Raw genomic sequence first — 26,605 nt, 5'->3', positions numbered from 1 at the left:
TCAATAAGTGCCCCACATACTATTTTTTATTTTGAAAAACTTCAAACCCATAGAAACTTGAAAGAATGGTTCCATTAATACCTGTATACCTTTCACTTAGATTTACCAGCTGCTAACATTTTGCCCATTTGCTTTATTCTGTCTGCATAAATTAATATGTGTATATATTATTCATATATACTACACATTCACATATATATATTTTTAACCACTTGAGAGTAAATTTACATATCATGACACTCCACCCCTGTGTACTTCAGCATGTATCTCCCAAGGACAAGCACATTCTTTTCCAGAACCGCAATAACATTATCATACCCAGGAAGTTTTGACATTGATATAATACTATTTTCTGATACACAGTCCATATTCAATTTTCCCCATAATTCCCTTTATGACTTTAAAAAATAAAACCTAGGATCCTATCAAGGATCATGGATTGCAGCGTTGCATTTGATCAATAAATGTGTGCAGACTAAACCAAATGATCTTCTCCCAGGGAGAGTGTGGAGAGAGAAGAGAAATGTGTGGAAGACAGAACCGTGGCTACTGCCTCCCCACACTGAGAGGATGGGAGGAGAAAGGGGAGAGAAGGCTCAGACAGAGCTCAGGCTCTTGAAACAGACACTGAAGGGTCCATTATAAGTCCTTGGATCCCTTGAAAATTCAGACAGACCCGATCACCTGAAGTTGATGGTGGACTATTTTCTGTTTCGTGCCAAATTTCTCTCCAGCACGTGCAAATTCCAAGAAGGATTCCAGAATCTACATCTGCCATATCTTGATGCCCTTTGGAGTTTTGTCCCATTTTCAGAATTTGACCACAGCCTCTCTTTTTAATGCCAGTCTTCTTTCTATTAGCCCTGATAGGGGTTGCGGGGGAGGGAGTGGAGCATATCCAGCCTCCTCTTGCTGAAAAGTGAAGAAGGAGGTGTATGTGTGTGTGCACGCGTGAGCCCTCTCACACCCCTCAGAGGCGCCCTCCTTGAACCTATGGGCATGAGACCCCACCCTCCTATTGCTATGACAACCACTTCTGTGAGAACATGGGGACTAAAGAATTGTGAGTGTGTGGTGAGGGAGGGAGGGGACACCCCAGAGTCTCATCACATTAGTGATCATAGAACTGTATGGTAATGAAGAAGAAAGATAATGTGTCTTTATCTTCAACTCTCAAGGTAAGAGGGAGGGATGGGTCACAGGCAGGAGCCAGGGCAGGGAGGTATCTGAAGTTCTGCTTGGTGGGAGCTGCTCCACTCCTAACTGACCTCTCCTTCTTCTCCTCCTAGGAGATCAAAGAAGCCTGGGGAGCCTCAGGGGCAGAAAGTCCCTCCTTGAACAACTTTGATGTATCCTTGACATCCATCTACAGCTTCACTGATGACCTAGGCTACCAAGGGAGCCAGGACTTGACCAGCGTGAGTACCCCACTCTGCACCCTCCCTCCTCTGGGGGCTTGCACACCTTGCTCTACCACCATATGGGCATTTTAGCTCACTGACCTCCCCTAAGATGTCCCGTGGCAACCTTCCATATCTTCTCTACAGCCTTCCAATTCCCATTCTTACTAAATGTGGCTCAAATTTACTCCTTCCAGAAAAAAATATCAACAATAATAGTAACCACAACTTATATTTATTGAGCACGTACTACATGCCATTGTTAGAAGAACTTATATCTGATTTAAACCTCATAACAATCCTATAAGGTAGATACTATTATTATCCCCATTTTTTGGGTGAAGAAACTGTGGCATAGGCCAGTTAAAAACTCTCCCAAGATCACAGAAGTACGAAGCAGAGATGACAGAGTTTGAGCTCAGTGTGTCTAACTCGAGACCTCACACACAGAACTGCCTCCCAGTTAGCTACCCCATTTTTATTAGTCCTCCATGATATCCTTTCAACATTTATGTGCTGTTAAACACACTTGATATATGAACTTTTTATTTGTTTATTTGACGGAGGGTTTAAATGCCAGCCGTGTTTTTTGTTACTGAGCTATAATTGACACACAATAAACTGCACATATTTAAAGTAAGCAATTTGATGTTTTGACAATATATATATATATATATATATATATACATACTCGTGAAACCGTCACTACAATCTAGATAAGACACATGTCCATCATTCCCAAATATGAACAACCACGATTTCTAGAACAGATAAATTAGAGAGTTATTTTATGCCTTCTAAAATGAGTCTTTATTTAACCGAAGAATTTGCATTAGGATCCTTTCAAGATGATGAGCTCTCTTCTAATGCATTCCGAATATGCTGTGCATCCTTTGCAGATACTGCTTCGTAACTTCTCTTTAGTAATTTTAAGTGAGTGTCTGTTCCAAGTGAGGCAGTCTTTCATCATTTGTGCTGTCCACTCTGTACTCACACACAGGTGGGTGCTTGGCTTCAGCTTTCCCTCTGATCTCAGTCCTTCTCTGCCTTACTTCCCCCACTCAGACGCAAAGTCCCATATATAACGGGATGGGTCAGTGGAGAGCACACTTCATTCCTTGCTCTCGGACTCCCCAAGGAAGAAGATCCCAAACTTGCTCAGTCCAAGAGGCCAAAGCGGAACAAGGCTGCCATTGTCCGGATGAGGAGAAACAAGGTGAAGGAAGAAGATGAGGAGGATGAGGACGACGAGGCAGAGGAGTCCTCTGCTTCTCTGCGATCTCCTAGGATGAGACGGAAGCAATACCCATACTCAAGAACCTGCCAACTGAGGCAAAAGGAGCACTTGAACACCTTGGAAAGTAGCTCGAGCATACTTACTCTCAAGACCCAGTCGTCCCGCTGGAGTTTGGCCGAGTTGCGTCAATACTTGTGTAGCTGCTGCCGCAGGAGGAAGAAGTCGGTGGAGGAAAAGAAGGCTTTGGACCCCGAAAAAAGGAGGGACCCAAAGGAGAATGGCCCAGTCCCGGGCTCTGTTAGTGAGCAACGGGTGCAAGGGGCTCCTGGGGGCACGCCTGGGGAAGATTTGGGCAGAAGCCAGGAGAACAGAGAGTGTAATCTCTCAGCTTGTAAATAAAGCAAACTTTATTTTTGTGAATGGTATGTATGAGCCTGATGATTCCAGGTTTTTATCTTTCTTTCCTGATTTTTTTTCAGTAGATATATCAGTTTAAGGCCACATCCCATATTTATGTTGCCATTTCACTTTTCTCATCCTGAGTAAAGGAGAAAAGGGGCCCTTTCCCCCCGGAGCCCCCAACCCCTCCCCCTTCCTCACATACACAATAATAATTCAGAAGGAATTCAGAGATCAGGAACTATAACTGTCTTAGGTCAGGTTCCCTAGAAGCTGAGCTTGAGATGGCGGTTCTTGTGCAAGCAATTTATAGAGAGAGTGCTCTCAGGAGAAGGAATGGGAGAGAGGGAAGCCGGAGAGGGCAGGGGAAGAAAGCCAAGCAAGGATGCGGTCTCTGTGAGAGTCGGCCTCAGCCTGATCCCGGGAGCTCTAGAGGATGAGCGACATCACAAAATTGGTCGCACTGTTGAGGCAAGGGATTGGCCTTTTGTAAGTCCACGTCACTCAATTATTTTTGGCTGCCCAAGGTTAGGGGATGGTGTAACTTCTCCAGCAAAACAGCCCCCTGTTGACTGAGGGCCATTCTCTGGGGAACGGGCTATCTGTGAGCTGTTAGCATCACCCCTAAGTGGCTGAGAATGGGTGTATGGCCCGGTAAAGGGAATCTGGGCAGGGCACCACGACGGCAACTACTATAATTCACTGAGATTTGTTGTAGTTCCCAGAATATATTTAATTTTTGTAAACGTTCCACGTGTGCTTGAAAAGTGTGTTACAGTAAAGTGCATCAAAATAAGCACACAAATGGGGAGAAAGGACAGCTCTTCCTTGCAGAAGAACTGCAACTAGCAATTCTTGAAGGAATGAGGGAAATAGAAAACCTCCATTAAAACACCAGTGGCATAATTGTTGCAGCAAGGCTCAACAGTGGACGGTGAAATTAGTGGGTGAAAATTTGAAGAGAAAGGATATTTGCATAGTCTCAAAGTATCTCCCTCAAGATAAATTAATTATATAGGTAAAAATAATAATTTTACAGAGGAAAACCCAGCAGACACCATACGCTTATAACTAAGTCATCAAAGTTGACATTACCAATAATAAACCATATCGACATTGTGTACCCTGATACGATGAGCTGAGAAGGTTCATCTTCTGTGGCATGCTTGTCAAAATGTCCCACCTCTATCTAAGGGTAAGAAAATATCAGACAAACCCAAATTGAGGGACATTGTACAAAATAATTGACGAGTACTCCTCAAAAGTGCCAAGGCTCTGAAAGACTTTGGAAAGACTGAGGGCACCGTGACAATATTAAAGGAAACTAAGGAGAGATGATAATTAAGTGCGATGTGATGGATTGGATCCTGCAACAGAAAAAAGCCATTAGTGGACAAAGCGGTAAAATTCAAATAAAGTCTGTAGTTGACCTACTATCATTATATCAACGTTAATTAGTTTTGATAATTGTACTATGGTTATGCAAGATATTAACCAAAGGAGAAGCTGGGTGAAGAATGTATGGGAACTGTCTGTACTATTTTTGCAACTTTTCCGTAAGTCAAAATAAAACATAAATTAAATAAATGCTCAGTTTGAGAAATTATAGTAACCACTGCTCCAGGTCAAGACATAGAACATAATCAATACTCCTGAATTATCTCCTGTGTCCTCCTGGACCTAATCACAACTTCTTACCTCCCATAGAGGTCATCACTATGGTGACTTTTACGGTAATCACTTCCTTGCTTGGCATTACAGATTTTCCTTCTAGATAACCATCCTTAAAAAGTAAAATTTACGGGCCAGCCCAGTGGTGCAGTGGTTAAGTTCGCACGTTCCACTTCAGTGGCCCAGGGTTCGCTGGTTCAGATCCCGGGTGCGGACCTAACACAGCTTGTCAAGCCATGCTGTGGTAGGTGTCCCACATATAAGGTAGAGGAAGATGAGCATGCATGTTAGCTCAGGGCCAGTCTTCATCAGCAAAAAGAGGAGGATTGGCAGCAGATGTTAGCTCAGGGCTAATCTTCCTCAAAAAAAAAGAAAGTAAAGTTTAATTTTGCCCATTTTAGAATTTTATATATGTGAAATCATACATATATTCTTTTGTATCTCTCTGTTAGCTTTGTTATGTTTATTTTTTATTTCATTAATTTAAAAATTCTTTTATTGTGGTAAAATATACGACATAAAATTTACTATCTTAACCTTTTTTTTCCCTAAAGATTAGCACCTGAGCTAAGATCTGTTGCCAACCTTTTTTTTCCTTTTTCTCCCCAAAGCCCCCCAGTACATAGTTGCATATTTTAGCTGTAGGTCCTTCTAGTTGTGGCATGTGGGACGCCACCTCAGCGTGGCCAGATGAGTGGTGCCATGTCGTTCCCAGGATCTGAACTGGTGAAACCCTGGGCCACCAAATCAGAGCACAGCAACTTAACCACTTGGCCATGGGGCCGGCCCCCTGTCTGAACCATTTCTAAGTGCATAGTTCGGTGATATTAAATACATTCATGTTGTTGTACGACCATCACCATCATCCCTCTCCAGAATACTTTTCATCCTGTAAAACTGAAATTCTATGCCCATTAAACAATAACTCTCCATTTTTCCCTCCCCCCACCCCTTGGCAAACACCATTATACTTTCTGTCTTTATAATTTTGACTACTCTAAGCATCTCATTCAATATACAGTATTTGTCTTTTTTGTGACTAGCTTATTTCGCTTATCACGTTCTTCAGGTTCATCCATGTTGCAGCATATTGCAGAATTTCCCTCCTTTTCTAAGGCTAAATAATATTCCATTGTATGTATACAACACATTTTGCTTATTCATTGGGCCATCAGTGGATACTTGGGTTGCTTCTCCATTTTAGCTATTGTGACTAATGCTGCTACAAACACAGGTGTACAAATATCTCTTTAAGACCTTGCTTTCAATTCTTTTGGGTGTATACTCAGAAATGGAATTGCTGGATCATATGGTAGTTCTATTTTTAATTTTCTTGTGGAAACGCCACCATACTTCTTTCCACAGCCGTTGAACCAATTTACTTTCCTACTGATTGTGCATAGGGTTCCAATTTTTCCACATCTTCACCAATATTTTTCTGTTGTTTTCATAGTAACCATAGTAATGGGTGTGAGGTGGTAACTCATTGTAGTTTTTTTTTTTTTTTGAGGAAGATTAGCCCTGAGCTAACGTCTGCTGCCAATCCTCCTCTTTTTGCTGAGGAATGTTGGCCCTGAGCTAACATCCGTGCCCATCCTCCTCTACTTTTTATGTGGGATGCCTGCCACAGCATGGCTTTCCAAGTGGTGCCATGTCCGCACCTAGGATCTGAACCAGCGAGCCCCGGGCCGCTGAAGCAGAACATGTGCACTTAATCGCTGTGTCACCAGGCCTGCCCCCATTGTAGTTTTGATTTGCATTTCCCTAATGATTAGTCATCTTTTCTTGTGCTTGTTAGCCATTTGTATATTTTCTTTAGAGAAATATCTATTCAAGTCCTTTGCCCATTTTTGAATCAGTTTGTATGTTTTATCATTGTTGAGTTTTAGGTGTTCTCTGTATATTCTGGATATTAATCCCTTATCAGATACATGATTCGTTGTGTTTCTTTTTTATTTCATTAGTTTTTGCTTTTCTATTTATTTTTCCATCCTTCTACAGTCTTTGGTTACTTAACTCATTACTTTTTACCCTTTTTTCTTTTCTTTTCTTTCTTTTTCTTTTTGGGGTAAGGAAGATTGGCCCTGAGCCAACATCTGTTGCCAATCTTCCTTTTTTCACTTGAGGAAGATTGTCCCTGAGCTAACATCTGTGCCAATCTTCCTCTATTTTGTATATGGGATGCTGCCACAGCATGGCTTGATGAGTCGTGCATAGGTCTGCGCCCAGGACCCAAACCTGTGAACCGTGGGCCACTGAAGCAGAGCGCACAAACTTAAGCACCATGCCACTGGGCCTGCCTACTTTCTTCTTTTCTAATATATGCTTTAAGGCTACAAACTTTCCTCTACATACTGCTTTAACTGCATTCCATCAGTTTTGACAGGTAATTTTTTGATAGTTTAGCTTAAAAATATTTTATAATTTACATTATTATTTATGTTTTGACCTATGGTTTACTTAGTAGTATATTTCCTTATTTTCAAAAATCTTCTTGAGTTCTAGAAAACCACATTATGATTGGAGATCATACTTTGTATTATTTCTGTTCTTTAAAATTCATTGAAAATTGCTGTATTTCTCAGTATACATTTAATTTTTGTAAATATTCCATGTATGCTTGGAAAATATATATAGTCTATACTTTATTGGATGCAGCATTACATACATTGTATTTCACGAAACCTAAGATGCGTCTTGTGTTTGTTTGCTAGCGCTGCCTTAACACAGCACCACGAACCAGGTGGCTTAAACAGCAGAAATTTGTGGCCTCATAGTTCTGGAGGTTGGAAGTCCAAGGCCAAGGTGCTGGCAGGGCTGGTTCCTTCTGAGGGCTGGAGGAAGAACCTGTGCCAGGCCTCTCCCTCACATTGGGTGTTTGCTGGTCATCTTTGGTGTTTCTTGGCTTGTACAAGCATCACCCCAATCTCTGCTTTCATCTTCACATGACATTCTCCCTGTGTGCCTGTCTGTGTCCAAATTTTCCCTTTTTATAAGGGCACCAGCCTGATTGGATTAAGGGCCCACCCTACCCCAGTGTGACCTCATCTTAGCTAATTGCATCTGCAACCGCCCTCTTTCTAGATAAGGTCACATTCTGAGGTACTGGGGGTTAGGACTTCAACACACAAATTTTAGAGGGACGTGATCCAACCCATAACACACTGTTACTTTATTTATCACCCAAGTTTTTAAATGCTGCCATTTAAATTATGACTCAATTCCAGGACACCAACAGCTACATGTATTTTAAAAATCCTCCTTTCAGAGATGTTAAAATGTGAAAAAAAATCTGTATCTTAGAATTAATGATATGTGTTAATCTCTGTTGATATTTTTCCCTGCCTATTCTATCAACTACAGAGAGAAGTGCATTCAAATCTATGACTGAGAGTTTTTCTAAGTCTCTTTGCAGTGCTCTCATTTTTTCTCTTTTTATATATTGAGGCCATGTTATTAGATGCATACTTAGGATTATTATATTTTCCTGGTGAATGTTACCTTTTATCATTATGAATTAATCCTCTTTATCTCTTAGTGTTACTTTCTGCCTGAAATTCTATCTGGTCTGTTATTAACACAGCTATCCTAGTTTCCTTCGGGTTTGTATTTCTAGTTTGTCTTTTTCCAGACTTTTACTTTCAATCCTTCTGTTTTCCTATGTTCTATAAACGTCTTGTGGTCAACATATAGTTAGGTTGTTGCCCTTACCCTCAGCCCAACCCATGGGGAATTCAGAATGTTTCATTTAAAAGGGAGTGATGGAAGCCAGCCCCTTGCCACGGCCCTCTGGGACACCAGCTTCTCTTCTGAGGCTGGGCCCTATCCCTCTTCCCCCATCGCTCTGCAGGCAGGGATGACCCAGGAGGTGGCGAGGTCTCTGCAGGGAAGGCTGTTCCTCCCCATGTGGCAGCTGGCCTGGGAGCCACCCACCATGGGCCTTGTGAATGCCTCTTCCAGCCCCTGGGTGTCTTAGCCCCTGCTCAGCCTCCGGGACGGCTCAGTGCCCTCACCTCCTTTCACAAGAAGCCACCAGTGGACTAGGGCCTCCTGGGCTTGGCCTCGGGGTCCTGAGTCTATGTGCTGAGGGATCCCAGGCTGGGGTGTGGATTGGGCTGTCCTGCAGGCTCACATTATGGCCTCCCGTGTATGGGATCTTCAGGTCCTTGGAGTTAGATTTCTATTTTATTCATCCAGCCTGACAATCTTTGACTTTTTTTTTTAAGATTTTACTTTTCCTTTTTCTCCCCAAAGCCCCCTGGTACACAGTTGTATATTTTTAGTTGTGGGTCCTTCTAGTTGTGGTATGTGGGATGCCGCCTCAGCATGACCCGATGAGCGTTGCCATGTTTGCGCCCAGGATCCGAACCGGTGAAACCCCGAGCCACCGAAGCAGAGCGTGCAAACTTAACCACTCAGACAAGGGCCGGCCCCAATCTTTGACTTTTAATTGAAGCATTTAATCCATTTACATTTAATAAAATTACTTATATATTAGGATTTAAATCTATATATTAGGATTTAAACATAATATGTGCACATACTATGCTCTGTATATTCTATTTTTTCTCGTTTTGTCTTAAACTTTTTATTTTTATTTATTTTTTGGAGGAAGATTAGCCCTGAGCTAACTGCTGCCAATCGTCCTCTTTTTGCTGAGGGAGACTGGCCCTGAGCTAACATCCGTGCCCATCTTCCTCTACTTTATATGTGGGATGCCTGCCACAGTGTGGCTTGATGGTGCGTAGGTCCACACCTGGGATCCAAACCTGAGAACCCTGGGCCACTGAAGTGGAACGTGTGAACTTAACTGCTATGCCACTGGGCCGGCCCCTTAAACTTTTTATTTTGAACAATTTTAGATTTATAGGAAAATTGTGAACATAGTAAAGAGAGTTCCTATATACCCTACACCCAGTTTCCCCTATCATTAACATCTTACATTAGTACATTAGTTACAATTAATGAACCGCTACTGATACACTATTATTAACTAAAGTCTACATTCAGATTTCTTAATAGAAGGTATTACTCTTTATTTATTTGTTTGTTTTTAAGGAAGATTAGCCCTGAGCTAACATCTGCTGCCAATCCTCTTCTTTTTGCTGAGGAAGACTGGCCCTGAGCTAACATCCGTGCTCATCTTCCTCTACTTTACATGTGGGACGCCTACCACAGCATGGCTTTCCAAGCAGTGCCATGTCCGCACCTGGGATCCGAACTGGTGAACCCTGGGCCGCTGAAGCAGAACATGCGAACTTAACCGCTGCGCCACCAGGCTGGCCCCACTTATTCAGATTTCTTTAGTTTTTACTTAATATACTTCTTCTGTTCCAGGATCCCATCCAGGACGCTACATTACATTTAGTTGTCAGGTCTCCTTAGGCTCCTCTTGACTGTGACAGTTTTTAGACTCTCTTTGCTTGATGACCTTGACAGTTTTGAGGAGTACTGGTTAGGTATTTTGTAGAATGTCCCTCTATTGGGATTTGTCTGGTGTTTTTCTCATGATTAGAGCGGGGTTATGAGTTTCAGGGAGGAAGAAAACAGAGGTAAAATGCTGCTTTCATCACGTCATCACAAGAGTACATACTGTCAACGTGATTTATAATTGACCTTGATAGCCTGGTGGAGGTAGCATTCCTGCGCTCTAAAGTCACTCCCCGCCCTGCTCCCTTTCCACGTTGTACTCTCTTGGGAAGAAGGACATGTGCGGCCCACACTTGAGGAGTGGGGAGTATATTCCATATCCTTGAGGGCAGAATATTTACATAAATTATTTGGAATTTTTCTGCACAGATTCGTCTCTTCTCACCCATTTATTTACTTGTTCAACTATCTATTTGTATCAGTACAGATTCACGGACATTTACTTTATACTTTGGGTTATAATCCTATATACTTTATCTTCTTGCTCAAATTGTTCTGCCTTTGGTCATTGGGAGCTCTTTCCGTTGGCTCCTGTGTCCCTTTGACACACCTCCATCCCTGTGGGTTTTTTTTTTTTTTATCAATTCCTTACTTTCTGGCACTACAAGATGCTCCTTGCACATCTTGTATATTTCCAGCCCCAGTGCTAGAATCCAAGGAGATGAGGTTCCTTTTAATGAAGATGGTATTAGAAACCACAACCTAGGCACCAGGTGTGCTGTTGCCACTAGGTGTCCTTACCCTTTCATATATTCCTCTCCCAGCCCTGACCTAAGGGGGAGTGTGTGTGTGGGGGCGGAGCTGATATCTTATGGTCTGGGGATGGGGAATGGAAGAATGCAATTCTTCCCATTCCTAAACCATGGGTTACAAATATTCCCATGACCAGTTATCTCTTAACCTTCAATGTTTTATAATACCTGTGGTAACTGAACCCAACTTCAAATGCCTCTAGACGCCATTTTATAAAAACCCTGTAAAACCAGGAGGTTGTCTTCAGCCAGCCTCATCTCCCCCAGAAAACAAACACCAAGACACCCTCACAACAAAGACCACGCCATTTATTTACAAAGGCCAGTGTGGGAGTTGGGGGAGGTAGGGAGGGAAAGTCACAGACATCCTCTCTGGATTGCTTGGGACCCTTTCCCACTTGGAGAAAATTCTGTTCCTCTTGCCTCCATGGGTCCTCCAAGCAGCTCGGCTAAGTAGCAGAGAGAGGAGGTGACATGAGCCTTCTCTGTGCTCCAACAGAGCCATGTCCAATTCCAGATCAAAGGCATCATTGCCACCCTCTCCTTTCCCTCCTCAAATAGAACTTTCTGGCCTGGAGGGAATTAATGAAGAATTCAAAAGGCAGGGACTAGGATGCCAAAGGCCAGGGACCCTGAAGGGAAAGACCCCTCTACTATTTCCTGAAAGCAACGAGGGGAGGGGTGATAAGGGTGCTGGTCACAGCCCTGGCAGCTTCAGAAGGGGTTCCCACACTACCCTTGGGTAACCAAGCATCCTTGGGTTACTTAGGACCTAGCTCTCTGGGCTGTGTGTATTCCTGCCCTAGACTGGCCCCTTTGCTTACTTCTCTCTGGTGGGAGAGAGCTCTGAACTAGAGATCAAGAAAGAATCCACTCTCCTACTCAGCTCATATGCAGGTGCACGCGTGTGTGCGTGCATGCACCCACCCACCCACACACATACCCACTGCTGAGAAAGACCCCAATCCCCTTCACGTCTTTTGAGGTGGGGGGCTCAAATCACTGGTACTTGGGGACAAAGGCAGGTCCTGGGCTCATGGAAATGTGTGAGTGTGTATATAAGCATGTGTTTGAGGAAACGGAGCCAGTATGACCCCTTGGAGCCATATCACTTAGCTTCATCGAGCCCCTTTCTTCAACTCAAGTTCCATTAGCATCTCTAAGTGTCCTCTGTTAGGCCTGAGCCTGGACTCCCCTGCCTAAAAGAGCTCTTAGTGCCTTCACACTAACAGTCAATCCCAACTTGCAAGCTGTTTACTCAGGCTGCTTTCCCCATTCCCTTCCTCCAGGGAACCGCAGTCCCTTCTCTGCTGCACCCGTCTCCATCGGGCTGGTCCAAGGCTTGTTAATTCCCTGTCCAGAGGACTGTGTCTCATATTCCCCTTCAGACAAGGAGAACAGGCATCTTCCTCCTCCTGGAAGTCCCAACAGACCCCATGAAAAAGTGCTGAACGAAGTGACCAGAATAGGGGGTGAGGAGGAAAATCACAGCCTGCCCCGCCCCCCCCTTCAGAGAATGAGATCCTAGCGTTGGTTAAGTGGAGGCGGGAGGGGATGAGGGGAGAGAAAGAGGGGAGAGAGTTACCCAAAGCAAACATAAGACAAGCAAAACCCTAGTGGGACAGATGGAAGATCCTGTTCCAGTAAACCAGAGAGCCGGCTCCTCCTTCAACTCTGCACTGCCACCGACAAGTATGAAGATTGCAAAAGGTGGTTTGGGGCATGGAGGTGGGGCCAATCAACAAAACTGTGAAAATGGTGTCAATAGCTCTGTTCAAGCAGGACCAGGAGAGAAGATTCTGTAAGAGATGAGAAGTAAAGCCAAAATTCTCAGACAGAGCTGCGGGGCTGGGGCCCATGCCTCTAAAGTCACCCTGCGGTCTGGACAGGACAAGGGAGAAGACGGAAGGGATGACAAGCTGCAGCGGGTGGGGGCTGACAGAGGAACCAAATGCTGGCATCCAGGGAAGGGAGAGGCAGGAGGCATGGGCCCGGGGATTAGGAGAGCTGAGAGCCCAGGAGTCTCTCGATAGCTGCGTTGATGTCCCCTCCCGTGGCAATCAGGGCCTGCAGGTTGGCCTCACGATTGATGAAGCCCATGGAGTTGAGCTGCTCCAGCTGCTGCTGAAATCGCACTTCTGGCATCTGCACCTGGAGGGGACAGGTCTTGTGAAGTGGGCACAGGACCAACCTTGGGAGGCCTATCTGGATCTGGGGGTTTATAATGGAGAGAAGACCAGAAGGTCTTCTCAAGCATCCTCAAAGTCAGCCAGTGGGGCAGGGAGGGGTGAGCTGCAAACAGGAGCTGAGGAGCCTGCGTCCCAAGTCACTAAACGACTGTGTAATAATAAGGTGGGGGTGTCTTTCTTAAAATTTCAAAGTAACAGGCCTAGATCTGCCTATATTCCTAACTACTTTCTATCAATACTCCAGAGATGTTAACAGGCACTCCAAAAGCCAAATGCTCTGTGGTTGATAAGACGCATGTTGAACACTACTTCCAAACCCCCTCCCAGCAGTCATCACACATGTAGCCATAGTAAAAGGTCAGAGAAGGGCTCCAGGGAAGAAAGTACCTGTTCAATTTTGTTTAACCAATCAACAAAGACAGTTATTTACAAATGAGAAGGCCTGTAATTTTTGACACTCCTATAAACATCTCCAGGGAATGTTTTCCCAAGGGATGTTTAAGAAGCACTAGCCCAGATCAGGAACAGAGGACTCAAAAGCTGGAAGGAGGCCAGCAATCTCAGGCCACCTGGCCGCTGATGGGGGACAGCGCGATCCAGAGAAGGAAAGGACCTGCCAAGGGCCACAGAGCAAGTGAGTCACGGAGGCCCCCGACATGCGGTACAAAAGCCCTCGCCAGGGCTTGGTGTCCTACTCCTCAGGCCACAGAGTGGAAGCTGGACTGGGCCTTGGCGATCACGTGGTCCAGCTCTCTCAGGGCCATGCACAAAGCTGGGCACTTCCATTTCTGTCGAAAGGCTTTTCCCTGATGAGTCATGGAGGCCAGAGAGAGGGTGAGGGGCTCACCCGAGGTCATCCCTGCTCCTCCCCAAAGCCTCTGGCCTTGACTTGTGGCCCAGGGCTCCAGTCACCTCACCTCCCAGAACCCTCCTCTCCAGTCGCAGAGACGGAGACTGCTTTAATCATCAAAACAATCCTTTGATATAAGCAGAAGTGGTATAACATAGTGGTTAAAGTGTAAATTCTGGAGCTAGCATGCCACGGTTTGAATCTTGCCTCCACTACTTCCTAGCTATGTGACTCTGAGCAAGACACTTAACCTCTCTGGGGCTTAGTTTTCCCCTTTTGTAACACAGAAATAATAGTAATAGCTTCCTCACAAGACTGTTGTGAGGAATAAAGTAAATGAACTCACACACAGAAGGCACATAGAACAACTCCAGCACATGGTAAGTGCTACTTCTATTCTCATCCGCTTTTTACAGCTGTGGAAACTGAACTTTGGGAAGACTGGTAACTTGCCCAAGGCTAGAGAGTGGCAGACTAGGATCTAAAGCCAGGTCTGGCTGACACCAAAGCCTGCTCTGCTTTCTCCATTCCACAGGGCTTGACACCACCAGGATGGAAGTGGTGGGCCCACTGCCAGCCCCGCTGCCCCACGTACCTGTGAGTTTCCACTTCCAGCCAAAAGCTGGATCATCTGTTGCATGAGCTGCTGCTGAGCACTGGAAGCCCCTGTTGGAGAAGATGTGGCTGGCGGGGCTGGCGAGGAGGTGGGGGCCTCAGGTGCAGACCCAGTGTTGCTGCCTGCCGAGGGTGCTGGGGTCCGGGACATACCAAAGGAGCCAAGGCTGCAGGCAGGAGAGACCAAGAGGTGGGAGATGGCCTCTGAGAAAGGGATGGGAACATGAGATCCAGAAAGAAAAGTGGTTGGAAGAAACAGGAAAACAGACCCTCAGAGACACAATGGCTGCTCAGAGAGTGGCAGAGGGAGGGGTCGAAGGGGAGGAGTAGCCAGAACTTTGCTGCCCACCTGCCCCCAACCCTCACCTGGGTACCAGCCCAGGGGCCTCGGTCTGCAAGGTCTGCAGTCCCTGCTGGATCTGCAGCAAAGCCTGCATGGCGCGGGGATTGGTAAGGATGGAGAGCGACTCCGGGTTCTGCATCTGGTGGGAAACGAGCAGAGAAAGGTACCCGGAGATGGCAGGAGACAAGAGGGCAGCCTAAACCCTGAGTCCAGGGCCGAGCTCTGTCCCCTCCCTTAAGTTCCATGTATTGGGTGCAGGGTCCATCCATTGCCCTCCACCTCTGCCCTTCCAGACTGCTCACTCACCTGCTGCAGGAAGACTGGGAGCTGCAGGCGGAGCTGCTCCTGCAGCTGGGGGTTCCCCGCGAAGAGTGGCACGTTCACCATCATCTGCCAGGGTGAAGGGAGTAGGGGGAGGCCTGGGCCTACCCACCCTGAGAATTCCCCCACAGCCTCAGTCTCCCTCGGCACCCCTACCACTGTAGGAAATCTGGCCAGCTTTTCCAAGGATCTCAAAGTATCCTGAAGGCCTAAGTGGGACAGTGAGAGGAAATGGAACTATACTTCGGGCAATGATGAGTTTCAGGAGCCAGGCTGCTCAGCGCTGGGTCTGATGATGATGACAGCTAACATTTCCAAGTGCACAGGGCTTACTACCTGCCATGCCACGTTCCTGCACTTCGTATGTACTCATTCATTTAATCCTCACCACTCTATGAGGCAGCAACTACTGTTATTACCGTCTCACAGATGAGGAACTGGGAGGTTAAAGAACTTGCTGAGCTTACACAGTGGCAGAGTGGCAGAGATGGGAAACAAACCCAGGCAGTCTGGCTCCAGAGTGTTCTGACCACAAGCAACTGCCCCCAACATTTCCCGGTGTGCCAGTTCCATACCTGAGCAGCAAAGTCGGGGTTCTGCGCAAGCGTCTGCATCATGCTGCGCATGTAGGGGGCTGAGATCACATTCTGCATCAGCTGCGGGTTCTCAGAGATCTGCTGGAGGAGGGCCTGCATTTCCGGGCTGTTGAACATCCCTAGGACGAGGAGAAAAAAACAAACAAAACAGGAGAAAAGGGGTCCAGATGGAAACCAACTGCCTCACTTCAATCTACCTTACTTCAGACCCCAAAAGGTTACAAAACTCAGAAAAACAACAGTAAAATGGGCACCTAAGCGCCTGGACCTGGGTCCACGTCTCTCCTGACTCCAAGGTCATTTTACTCTGCCTTGGCCTGGCCCCTTTCCCATCAACTCTGCTAAGGACAAGGCAGTTGGAAACTGGGTCTGATTCCTGCCCCTCTGGACTGTTCCAGCCACAAGCTCGGATAACGTCAGAGTTGGAAAGGACTTAACTAAAGATCACCTAGATCAATGGTTTTCAAACTTGTCTTAGCGGCAGAGACCTTCTCCTCAAACCAAATCTCACTCAGACACCAAGTATGTCAATGGTCTGGGTGGAGCTGGGGCAGGAAGCCTGGAACCTCCCCTGTTTGGTGCTCCCTCATCCCGGAGATGGTCCAGACCCCCCAGGACTCAGAAGTACAATTTTAAAACCATGGATCAGGTTCAAGTCCCTTATTTTATAAATAAGGGAACTAAAGCACATAGAGGGGAAGGGATTTTCCCAACCAAGATGTCCCCAAGGGTACAAAGAAATCAGGGCATCTAGCAAAGACATCCCCAGGGTCATACGTACAGTCATAGTCCAGATAAATGGAGCATCCCCCAGGGTTGTGCAGTGTGTAATCTGTACTTCTGTACGTGGCAGCTCTGCACATCCCTCTCCTCTAGCCTCACATCTGCCTGTCCCCAGGTCTGCCCTGATTCCTCTCCCACACCCCCCTCCCCAGTCTGACCCATTTACACTGGATAGTGCCAGCGGTGCTGAAAGAGCTTAGGAGGTGGGGCCTGATTTATTCATGAGCCATTACTTAAGTCACTCCCAGGGACATCAGGACACAGCTAGAACCACCCTCACCCTCTGAGGGGTGGAGCCACTACCCCAGGCTGCAGAGCCCCCTCTGTGGCTTCAATACAGTCTCACCTCTGTCTTCAATATTCTGGAGCTGTGTGAACCCCATTCAGTCCTGGGGCAGAGGGACTGCCCTGGTGACCCCACTAAGCTCCTTCCACCCTAGGACATACCTGACCCCAGGCTAGCCGCATTGATCCCAAAGGGGTTCGAGACTGTCGGGTGCACCTGGCTGGTCCCCGATCCTCCGGTGCCCTCCCCACCGGACCCGGGGGCCTGGGAGGTGGGGGGCGAGGGGCTCCAGGGGTTAGGGAGGGGCTCTCGATTCTCAGTCCGCAGAGGCTGGGAGGACGAGCTGTCGGAGTTCCCGGCCAGGGAAGAGAAGGGATTGTTGCCAAACTGGGAGGAGGGAAAGGTTTTGGGTTAAGGACTGAAACAAATCAGGGACAAGGGCTAGGCCCTTTCTTTCCTCTCACCTAACAGCCTCCCCTTCCCCAGGAAAGGGAGAGAGAGCTAAGACCTTGGAAGGGACAGAGAGCTAAGACCCTGGAGATCCTCAGCTCAATTTTTGGCCCCACAAGGGGCAGCTCCACCCTCGTCCTGCAGGGTGGGAACTGGCTGAGGTTAATGACTGGACAACTGAACTGCTCAGATAACTGGAAGCTTTCCATCTCCCCTGGTGCCTCTAAATATTCAGTCTCTAGTTTTCCTCTGTGCCCCACAGTATTTTACACACAGCTTTCCCAGTGTGTAGTGAGGGATTTGTTTTCCTCAGTTCTTAAAGGGCAGAGACAATGTCTGGTTCGCCTTTGTATCCCCTCCTTTCGCTGACACTAGTGGGTGCTCAATAAGTAATGGCCGGCTTGATGGGACCTGGCTCTCTACTTCAATCCTCGTCTGCCTCTAGCTTCCCCTTTTCTAGCCACCTTGGCCCAATACTAACTCCCCAGAACCCTCTACCTCCCTCCCCAGGTCCCTTGAGCGGCATCCCATCCATCTAGGTGCACCAATGGAGCCCCTTAGTGGAGCACATCTCTGGCTGAGCATGCCCTCCCCAGCTCTTCTCCTCCTTCCCCTCCCTCCCCCTAGCTTATCTCCTCAGACTGGCTGCTGCAGCTAAGCAGTCCCCCTCAGCACCAGGCTTCCCACTGTGTCACCCAGGATCATCTCAATGTCTGTGCCCCATCATCTGGTGTAATGCCCAAGGTGGCACCTGAACCTCCTCCATCTGGATCTGCCAGCACCCGGGAAAGAGCTCTGTCCAGGGGGTGCTTGCTGAGGGAGTCCCAGACTCTATTTCCTTTGCTCAGCCTCCTTCCCCTGAGTTCCTAAGTGGTCCTGACCTAAGCAGGCAGTACGTGAGCAGCCTCAGCCCATCCCCACCATGGGGTTTCACATCCAGTCACTTTTCCTGTTTATTCAAAGTGGGTCATGGGGACCTGGGCTGACCAAGGACTCTCCTGCTCTGAGCTGTGGTTCCTTTGCCCTACGAGATGCCTGTTCAGATCACGGGGCTTGCAGGCCAGGACTCATGCACCACAATTTCGGTCTTTGACCCTGTTTCAGATTCCCTGTTCTCATAACTTGCCTTGCACCCAACCCCACCTAATTCTGGACCTCGCTTTGCTCTTCCTGGTGCACCCTAAGGACCAAATCACTTTTCCTCAGCTCCCTATAGGGCTACCAGCTGCCACTGATTGAGCACCTACTGTGTGTCTGACATATTCATTCTCATGTTTACAATATCCATTTAACACACTAGTTCTCAAAGTGTGGTCCTAGGACTCCTGCAAGGTTTTAAACTACTTTTATAATTCTAAGATGTTATTTGCCTTTTCTCTCTCATTCTCTCATGAGTATTCAGTGGAGTTTTCCAAAGGCTACACAACGTGTGACACCGCAACAAACTTAAGGCAGAAGCGGATCTGAGAATCCTGCTGTCTGGTAGTAAGCCAGACATTAAAGAGACCTGCAAAAATATCAAACAAGGCCATTCTTTCCTCTAAAGTTTTGTTCTGGAAAATAAAGTTACTTTTCAAAACAATGCTATTTATGTTCATGTGTATTGGATTTATTGTTATTTTTAAATGAGTTAATAAGTAAATATTTTTAAAAATTTGTTTTAACTTCAGATACAGTGAATATCGATAGATCTAACCCATAAAAACAAAAGCTCTTTAAGGCCCTCAGTAATTTTTAAGGGTATAAAGGGATCTTGAGACCAAAATGATTAAGAAGCATTGCTATAATATATTGTCTCCATTTCGAAAATGAGGAAGCTAAGAGTTAGAGAGGTTAAGCAACACGCTTAAAATCACCACTATAGGGGCCAGCCCCGTCGCCAAGTGGTTAAGTTCGCACACTCCACTTCAGCAGCCCAGGGTTTCACTGGTTCCCATCCTGGGTGTGGACATGGCACTGCTCGTTGGGCCATGTTGAGGCGGCATCCCATATGCCACAACTAGAAGGACCCACAACTAAAAATATACAACTATGTACCAGGGGGCTTTGGGGAGAAAAAGGAAAAAATTAAATCTTTAAAAAAAAAATCACCACTACAAAATGGTGGAACAGGTTTTTGAACCCAGGTTTTTTGACGCCACATGCTATGTTCTTTTATCTAAACCAGTGGTTCTCACACCTTCATGTGCATCAGAGTTAGCTGGAGTGCTTGTTAGAAGCCTTTCTCAACTACTTGATGATGATGTTGAAGAATAAGGCGGGGGATTCACTCTACCAGATGCCCAGACTTCATTAAGACAATATGGTACCATCACAGGGATAGACAAACAGACCCGTGGGACTGAGTAGAGTCAGCCAGACACACACTCATTTGTGGAGAGCTGGTGTAGGACAGAGACAGCACGAACAAGGAATCGATTGGGATAGCACGGAATATGGTGTCACTCAGAATATGGCGCCTTTTCCTTTCCACAAGGGAAAAGCCATGTGAGAGCCCACCGTCCCACCTGGGCGCTGGTTAGGGGGTGTGCTCAGTTTGTGAAAATCCATCAAGCTGTACACTTATATGTGCACCTTTCTGTCACTACATTATTCTTCAATCAAAAATGTTTTTTAAAAGCAAGTTAAAAATTAAATGAACAGCATGATACCACTTCTAAATGTTGAAAAATATGCAAAACAATACTATTGATTATTTATGGATACATACACAGGTAATAAAAGAATCAAAATGCGAAACAACAACGTCAGAGTGGTAGTTAGCCCTGGAGAGGGAGGGAGGTATAAGATGGGGGAGGCTGCCATGCTATCTGTAATGTGCTGTTTGCAAATATTAAATATGTTTAGGGAAAAAAGCAAAATGCTAACTATATTCGTTACTTCTGGGATAGAAAAGAGGTGGGTGGGAGACAGAAATAGAAGGATCCCTTTTGTATATCTTTCCATTTTTTTAATACCCTTTTGTTTATTTGTGTACCTTTTGAATTTTGAAATATGTGAATGTATAATGTATTCAATGTAAATTAAATTTTAAAAAAGAACCAAAAAAGGCACTGAAACTATATGGTAACATGTTAGGGCAACATGGGTACAAAAGAATGCTATATTTTTATCTCTACTTTTTGTCCATTTGGAAAGAATTCATAAAGCATTTTTAAAAGCGCATATTCCCAGGGCCTGATCCCAGAGATTGATTCAGTAAGCAGCTCAAAGGTGGGGATCAGGAATCTCACTATTAACAACCTCCCCAGGTGATTCTGATGCAGGTGATCCATGGACCACAATTGAGACACACTGTGCTAGGCTCAGCTGTTTGACCTGAGACCTGCCTCACAACCTTTGAGCCCCTGGTGCAAGAAGTTTGTTAGAATAATGTCAAACCCCTTGGACACTATGCCTCATCCACTTCCCTGGGGACCTCCGCTGCCTTCTGTCCTATTGCCTCAGTCCCACGCCAAGTTCGACCATCCCTGGCTCTGCACTATAAGAACCGCTCTCAAGCCATGGCCCTCTCTCGGGAGGCTGGGGAAGGAAAGAGGAGCGGGCAGCACCCCAGGCTTGCCCTGGGTCTGGGGGTAGGGAATCCCGAGCCCAGACAGCCCTCCCACTGCCCCTGCCCCTGGCCCCACCTGTTCCCGGGCAGCACTGAACATGGGCTCCTGGATATCCGTGTACATGCGGCGGAGGGCATTGTACCCTCCGGGGATGCTCTCCAGGTTGCTCAGGGCCCGGTCCTGGTTCCGCATCATCTCCTGCATCATGGCTGGATTCCGAGCAAGCTCCATCGTCTGGTGGAGAAGGGAGAGACAGAATCGGCCCTGGAACCAGGGGAGCACCAAGCTTGGAAAAAGGTGGGCCCTGAGGAAGGGGTCTGCATCAGGGCCAGGGCCCAGGAACTGCCCCACAGCGGCAGGGAGTAGGGTCAACTGGACTTCCTTCCTCCACTGTCTGCCATCTTGGCTCCAACCTTGCCTCCCTGTGTATATTCTGGTTGGCTTTTTCTAGTGGGGAACAACGATCCCAGTTAGGGTGAGGGCAAAAGCTTCCTCCCTCAGGTTCAGGGGGTCCTCAGAAGTGTCAGGGAGCACAAGGAAACTGAGCAAGAAAGAACACAAAAAAGGCGAGGCAGAAGAGAAAATTAACATCTACATACTACATACAAGCACTGGGCTAAGCAATTTACAGAGATCAAGTCATTTAATCCCCACAATAACCATCCCTGGTAGGTATTTCCGTCACTATTCCGCAGATGAGAAAATAGGCTCAGAGACTCACAGCCTGGGCAACACACAGCCAGGTAGTAGCAAAGCCAGGTTTCAAAGCCAGGTTGGTCTGTCTGATCAAGACCATACTGTGGTTCCCGGTAAATGACCACAAGTTGGGAAGGGAAAGGATTCAAGCTGGGACAATGTTACCAACAGCCTCTAATCCACAGCCCCAGGTCTTTGGCCTGACTGAATCCTGACAAACACTGAGGATGGGGGTTTTCTCTTTGGAGCCAGTGGCTCACCCTCAATAAAGGGTAGCCTGTGTCAACCCCAGGGGACAGACAGCAGTGCATGATAGAAAAAATGGGCATAGCTACTTCTTGTCCTCATCCAACTTGGAATGCCTCCTGTCCTTCTTCCCAAATTTGCTCCACACTTGCCTCTTCTAAGACACCTTTATGTCTAAGACAAGACTCTGATCTCTTATCTTATAATTCATCCACTCCATAAGTATTGAGTGACTACTATGCAACAGGCACTGTTCTAGACAGTAAACAAAACACTTGCAAATCCTTGCTCTTATGGAACTTATCTTCTAGTAAATCTAGCACTAGACTAGATTGTCTATCCTTTTGCCCCGGTGGATTGGGCCATGGGATGGAGCTCCCAAAAACCAACACAAAACTGCCTCCCCTGGGTCTCCCTCACCCACCCAGCCCTGCCCAGCCACAATACTCCTTGAAGACCCTACTGTCTTTTACTCCCAAGCCTTTGCACTTGCTGTCCCTCGGCCTTGAATACTCTTCTTATTTCCTCCGGTTCATTCTTCCTTCTTTGGGTCTCAGCTTGGGTGACACTTCCTCTAGGAGGCCTCCTGTGAGCCCCAGGGTAGAGTCAGGGGCCCTTTTCTGTGTTCCTAGGGGACCCTGTGACTATTTCTATGATAGCATCAACCCCACTGCATTATAATTGCCTGCTTACTTGTCCCACTTCCCTTTGATACAAGTTGTTCCTGGAAAGTATTCTTTTCATCACTGTACCCCCAGTGTACAAAACATGGCTGCTGAATGAATGAATGAACAATTCACGGGAGGACAAGGTGGGAAAAGGCCAGGCAGGGCAAGGCTGGGGGCCAGGTGTCCTCCACCTCCCCACCCCTCCGACCTTCTCTCAGACTCACCTGCCTCATGAGCTCGGGGTTGTTGAGCATGTGGCTGATCTCAGGGTTCCGCTCCATCAGCTGCTGCATCTGAGGGTTGGCCATGATCATGTGACGCATCAGGTCAGGGTTAGACATCATGTCCTGGACCAGGGGGTTCTCCATGATCTGTGACAGCATCTCGGGATTGGACATCAGTTGCCTCTGCATCTGCTGTTGCAGCTCCATGAAGTTGGCAGAGCCCAGGCCCAGGCTGCCCAGGCCCAAGATGCCCCCAAAGCCAGCTGTGGGGAGGGGGCAGGGTCATAGTATGCTGCAAGAGCCCTTCCCTCACCTGGCCAGAGGCACTGAATTCCAATTTCCATGATAGGCCCCCTTTGCTTCTCACATGTACCTTTCCCAATATCATTCCCACAGCCCCAGACCTGATCCACTGCTGGCAAAGAGATGTGAGCCTACTAGACTGAGACCTCTTTGATGGCAGAGGCTGAGAGCTGGGCATAATACTGAGCACAGAGAGGACAACTAGTGATGGCCTGTTGAATGAATAAATAAATATTTCCCAACTAGATACTGTTGGACCCACTTTTTCCCCAAACTCCAATATCCTCACCCAGGGTTCCCCACATTCCCAGCCCCATTTCTCCCCTCACTGTCAACATTTAGCCATGCTCCTTTCCTCTGAGAAGCCCTCAGAGACTGGTTTCTTCCCCTGCTTGGTTCAAGTACCAGTGTCTGGAACCCTATGTCCAGGGGTCCCCTATTCCCATCAGACCAGGAAGAGGGACCTGTTTCTGCCTCCTCTTGGCTCTCCCCCACTCCCTAGCCCAAAACAGGACTGTGCCCTCCTCCCTAAGGGCTTACAGAGTATGGATGCAGTAGCACTGGGAGGTGCCTCCCCAGCCCCTGGGGAGGGACCTCCCCCACTGCTCCTCCGGCTTCCACTGCCAGCATCTGAAGTGGCACTGCCAGAGGTGGAGGGCTGGGCAGGGGTGGCGGGTGAAGCAGGTGTGGTGGAGGGTGCTGAGGCAGGGTCTGGAGTGGAGGGGGAAGAAGCAGTGGCAGCAGCTGGATCTTGAGCCCTGAGGACAGAGAAAGAAAAGTCTTAGTTGAAGTGATCACAAGAAGGGGGAAGACAAGGACCTTGAGTCTGCTGGGCAGCTACTGCCCTAACCCAGGCCACCTCCTACGCAACCCTGAAGGGGGGTGGGGTGGTGCTGGGGAATAGTTAGTAAACCAGACAGAGGGAGGGAGGAGCTAGTACCATCTGTCTTCAGGGCATTCTAGGAGAGGTAAGTCAGGTTCCCTTCCCCTGCAGGGGAGACCACAGGGCTGCCTGGCAACCCATCCAAGAGCCACCTTCCTAGGCCTTGACATAGGCCCTTAAAGTACAGCTGAGTGATGGGTGAGAAAGTATCAGTTGGGGAAAAAAGGCCCAGTCAGAAGTTGGACGTGCTCCTCTCCTGCACTTACTTCTGAGGGGTTTTGATGACCAGATGAACAGTGAGCCCATCCTTGATCCCATGCTGGTTCAGTGTGTCCCCATCCTTGAGGATCTTGCCTGCGAAGATCAGGACCAGCTGATCCTGCTGAGCCTTAAACCTCCTGGAGATTTCCTCTTTGAACTGTGATCAAGAGTCAGAGGTCACTGCGGAGGCTGCCTGGGCTCCGCCCACCAGACACTCGGCCTCTTCTTCAAAAGCCTCTGCATTCCCTTGCTCCCAACTCTAGTCCAGGGAAGTCGTTTCTGCAGTCTCAACACCATCCCTCCAGCTGCAATAAGCAGCTCCTTTGTCAGCCAAGGAAATGGACCAGTGAGAGGCTCTCCTCTCAGCTCTACCCCAGGGTGTCTCACCCTAAAAAGCCCTTGCTGTTCTCTGCCACTCCCTCTTCAGTCCCTCCACCCTGTGAGGGTACTGCCTGGACAGCTCTCTGCATCCCAGCTCCTTCAACAGCCTTGGACCCAGGCCTTGTCTCCCTTCAATATTCTCTTCTCAGGCTCCAAATCTCTCTCCTCCCTTTATTCCCAGCGTTCTTGTAACAACTACAATAAACAGATCACTAACTGTTCACGAGTTAAGTCTAAGTACCATGAGAGACATATTAATTATTATCTCCATTTTAAAGATGAGAAAACTGAGGATCAGTGCAGTTAGGTAACTTGCCCTGGGCACACTGGAACTCAGTTCTTGACGCCAAAGCAGAGGCTCTGAATCAAACACACTGCCTCTCAGTTAGGGATGATTGAGAATTCAACTTTGCAGGGAAAAGGATTTAAATTCTGGACTGTAGTCATTTTATGGGGTTGGGGGGGGGGCGTCAGCGATGGCACTAAAGACTGGCTTGGGGAGAGTTAGACTCCTCAAATCTATCAGCCCCTCCCAAAACAAAACAAAACATACAGTCTAAGTAAAAACAGTGCACTTGCTAAGCAAAGGCAGCTTCCAGATCCCTCCCTTCCAACCAGAGGGCCTATCTCAAGCCCCGCCTATGTGAAATTCTGGAGCAGTCACAGGCGGGTGGTGAACACAGGCAATATCCCCTCATTCACTCATTCAACATATTTTTATTGAGCATCTACTGCACACTGTGTAAATCCCAGAGGGGCTGAGAACCAAATGTAACCACCTCGATGGGAAACAGCAGGAAGGATCTAGGCAGAGGGAATCCTCCCCCCACCGCCCGGGCGTCAGGGAACGCACGGGCGTTCTCAGAGCCACACAGTGGGTGCTCGGAGCTCTCCGCCTGCGCCCCTCGCCCGCTCTCCAGGCTCAGCACCTTGCCCGGCCCCAACTCTGCCTCAGACCCCACCAGTAACCGGGACGCACACTCCCCTGAAACCCAGGGTCCTTCCCCCTTTCCCGTGCAAGGTGTCTCCTCCCCACTCTCCACCACGCCCCCAGCCCAGGCCACAAGGCAAACCCCGGCCTGCCTTCCCCAACACGCGCCACGCTCCCCCAGATTACCCTCGCAGGACGCCCCCAACCCTCCTCTCCTTCCCTCCCGCTCCTCCGAGTGCCTGCTGGGCCCCCGCCCTCCTCTCCCTGGCTCTCCCGGACACCCCACCATCTCGGAGCCACCCCCACTCTCTTCGCAGACCCCTCCTCCGCGCTCCCCCCCCCCCACCCCCGCCACCCGTACTACCTCCTTGACCGAGGCTCGATCGCAGATCACAATTTCCTCCTTGTCTTTGGGGGTCTTGACGGTGACCCGAATGGGGGGCCTCGTCTCGGCCCCGCTCGGCTCCGCCATGCCGCCGCCGCCACCCGGCCGCCCGCCAGCCCGCCCCGGCTCCTCCTCCTCCCCGCCCGCCCGGCCGGCCCGGCTCGGCTCCGGCGCCTCCAACCCTCCCCTCTCCCCTCCCCTCCCCTCCCCTCCCCACCTCTCCCCTCCCCAAGGCTTCGTCGCCCCCTCCGGACCAGCTGCAGCCACAGCGCCCCGGGCGGACTGGGGGGGGCACTGCAGCGGGGGCCGCCCAGGGCTGAGCCCGGGGTCCGGCAGCCCGGACAGGGCCTCGCTGGGCGGTGGCCCCTGGAGGGGCTCTGGGCGGGGCGAGGCGTGTCCTTCACTGTGGGGGCGGGGGTCGAGCTCCCCGCGAGACACCACCGCACATCCTAGCCAGCCCGAGCCGCGCTGAGGTCCCCTTCTGTCCAAAGCTGCCCCCGCCCCCTCCGCGGGTAACTCCCGCTCCGGGACAAAGGACTTTCTGTGTCGCCGCTTTATCACCGTTCCCTGTGATAACTGGTCTTTCTCGGGAAGCCCAAATCCTTTCCAAGTCTGGGGCCTCTCCCGACTTGGAGCTTGGATTTTACCGCTTCTGGACGTCCACCTAAGATCTCACCTCTAGGACTGACTCTATTCCCCCAAGAGTCGTGGCCTGAATAAGGTCCATTAAGCACGGTTCCAGAAACCTGGG

At 48.3% G+C, this 26,605-nt stretch overlaps 2 protein-coding genes across 3 annotated transcripts; one reads left to right on the top strand and one right to left on the bottom strand.

Annotated features, from left to right (window-relative positions):
- The first annotated feature begins 1,056 nt into the window (after positions 1-1,056).
- LOC103548819 (uncharacterized) lies at positions 1,057-3,062 on the top strand. Its single transcript, XM_070608629.1, has 3 exons — positions 1,057-1,178; positions 1,290-1,418; positions 2,539-3,062. Exons 1-3 carry the CDS (start codon positions 1,131-1,133, stop codon positions 3,034-3,036), a joined length of 675 nt encoding a protein of 224 aa, XP_070464730.1. The 5' UTR covers positions 1,057-1,130; the 3' UTR covers positions 3,037-3,062.
- An 8,115-nt stretch (positions 3,063-11,177) lies between these two features.
- On the bottom strand, positions 11,178-26,072 carry UBQLN4 (ubiquilin 4). Of its 2 annotated transcripts, none has more exons than XR_011536976.1 (11): positions 25,834-26,026; positions 24,163-24,314; positions 23,554-23,771; positions 22,711-22,973; positions 20,952-21,110; positions 17,034-17,259; positions 15,783-15,922; positions 15,193-15,276; positions 14,910-15,025; positions 14,524-14,747; positions 11,178-13,040 (listed from the first exon to the last, which is right to left on the bottom strand). XR_011536976.1 is itself a non-coding variant. In XM_070608521.1 (11 exons), the coding sequence occupies exons 1-11, from the start codon at positions 25,939-25,941 to the stop codon at positions 12,888-12,890; spliced, it is 1,806 nt and encodes a 601-aa protein (XP_070464622.1). In that variant the 5' UTR covers positions 25,942-26,072; the 3' UTR covers positions 11,178-12,887. The 2 variants fall into 2 exon arrangements, 1 of the variants encoding a protein (XP_070464622.1); XM_070608521.1 differs by having other exon boundaries at positions 14,524-14,710; positions 25,834-26,072.
- Between the last annotated feature and the right edge of the window lie 533 nt (positions 26,073-26,605).

This window comes from Equus przewalskii, unplaced genomic scaffold (genome assembly GCF_037783145.1).
Source record: "Equus przewalskii isolate Varuska unplaced genomic scaffold, EquPr2 ChrUn-9, whole genome shotgun sequence".
NCBI classification, from domain to species: domain Eukaryota; kingdom Metazoa; phylum Chordata; class Mammalia; order Perissodactyla; family Equidae; genus Equus; species Equus przewalskii.
The sequence above is the reverse complement of the archived record's forward strand: the minus strand, read 5'-3'. Positions and strand labels throughout refer to the sequence as shown.

Excerpts from the sequence above, each read along its gene's own strand:
- LOC103548819 (XM_070608629.1), top strand. The coding sequence starts at position 1,131 with ATGGTAATGAAGAAGAAAGATAATGTGTCTTTATCTTCAACTCTCAAG. Across the intron at positions 1,179-1,289 it reads CTTTATCTTCAACTCTCAAG|GAGATCAAAGAAGCCTGGGG; the intron begins GTAAGAGGGAGG and ends TTCTCCTCCTAG. Across the intron at positions 1,419-2,538 it reads GGAGCCAGGACTTGACCAGC|GAAGAAGATCCCAAACTTGC; the intron begins GTGAGTACCCCA and ends GGACTCCCCAAG.
- UBQLN4 (XM_070608521.1), bottom strand. The coding sequence starts at position 25,941 with ATGGCGGAGCCGAGCGGGGCCGAGACGAGGCCCCCCATTCGGGTCACC. Across the intron at positions 24,315-25,833 it reads ATCGAGCCTCGGTCAAGGAG|TTCAAAGAGGAAATCTCCAG; the intron begins GTAGTACGGGTG and ends TCTTGATCACAG. Across the intron at positions 23,772-24,162 it reads GTCATCAAAACCCCTCAGAA|GGCTCAAGATCCAGCTGCTG; the intron begins GTAAGTGCAGGA and ends CTCTGTCCTCAG.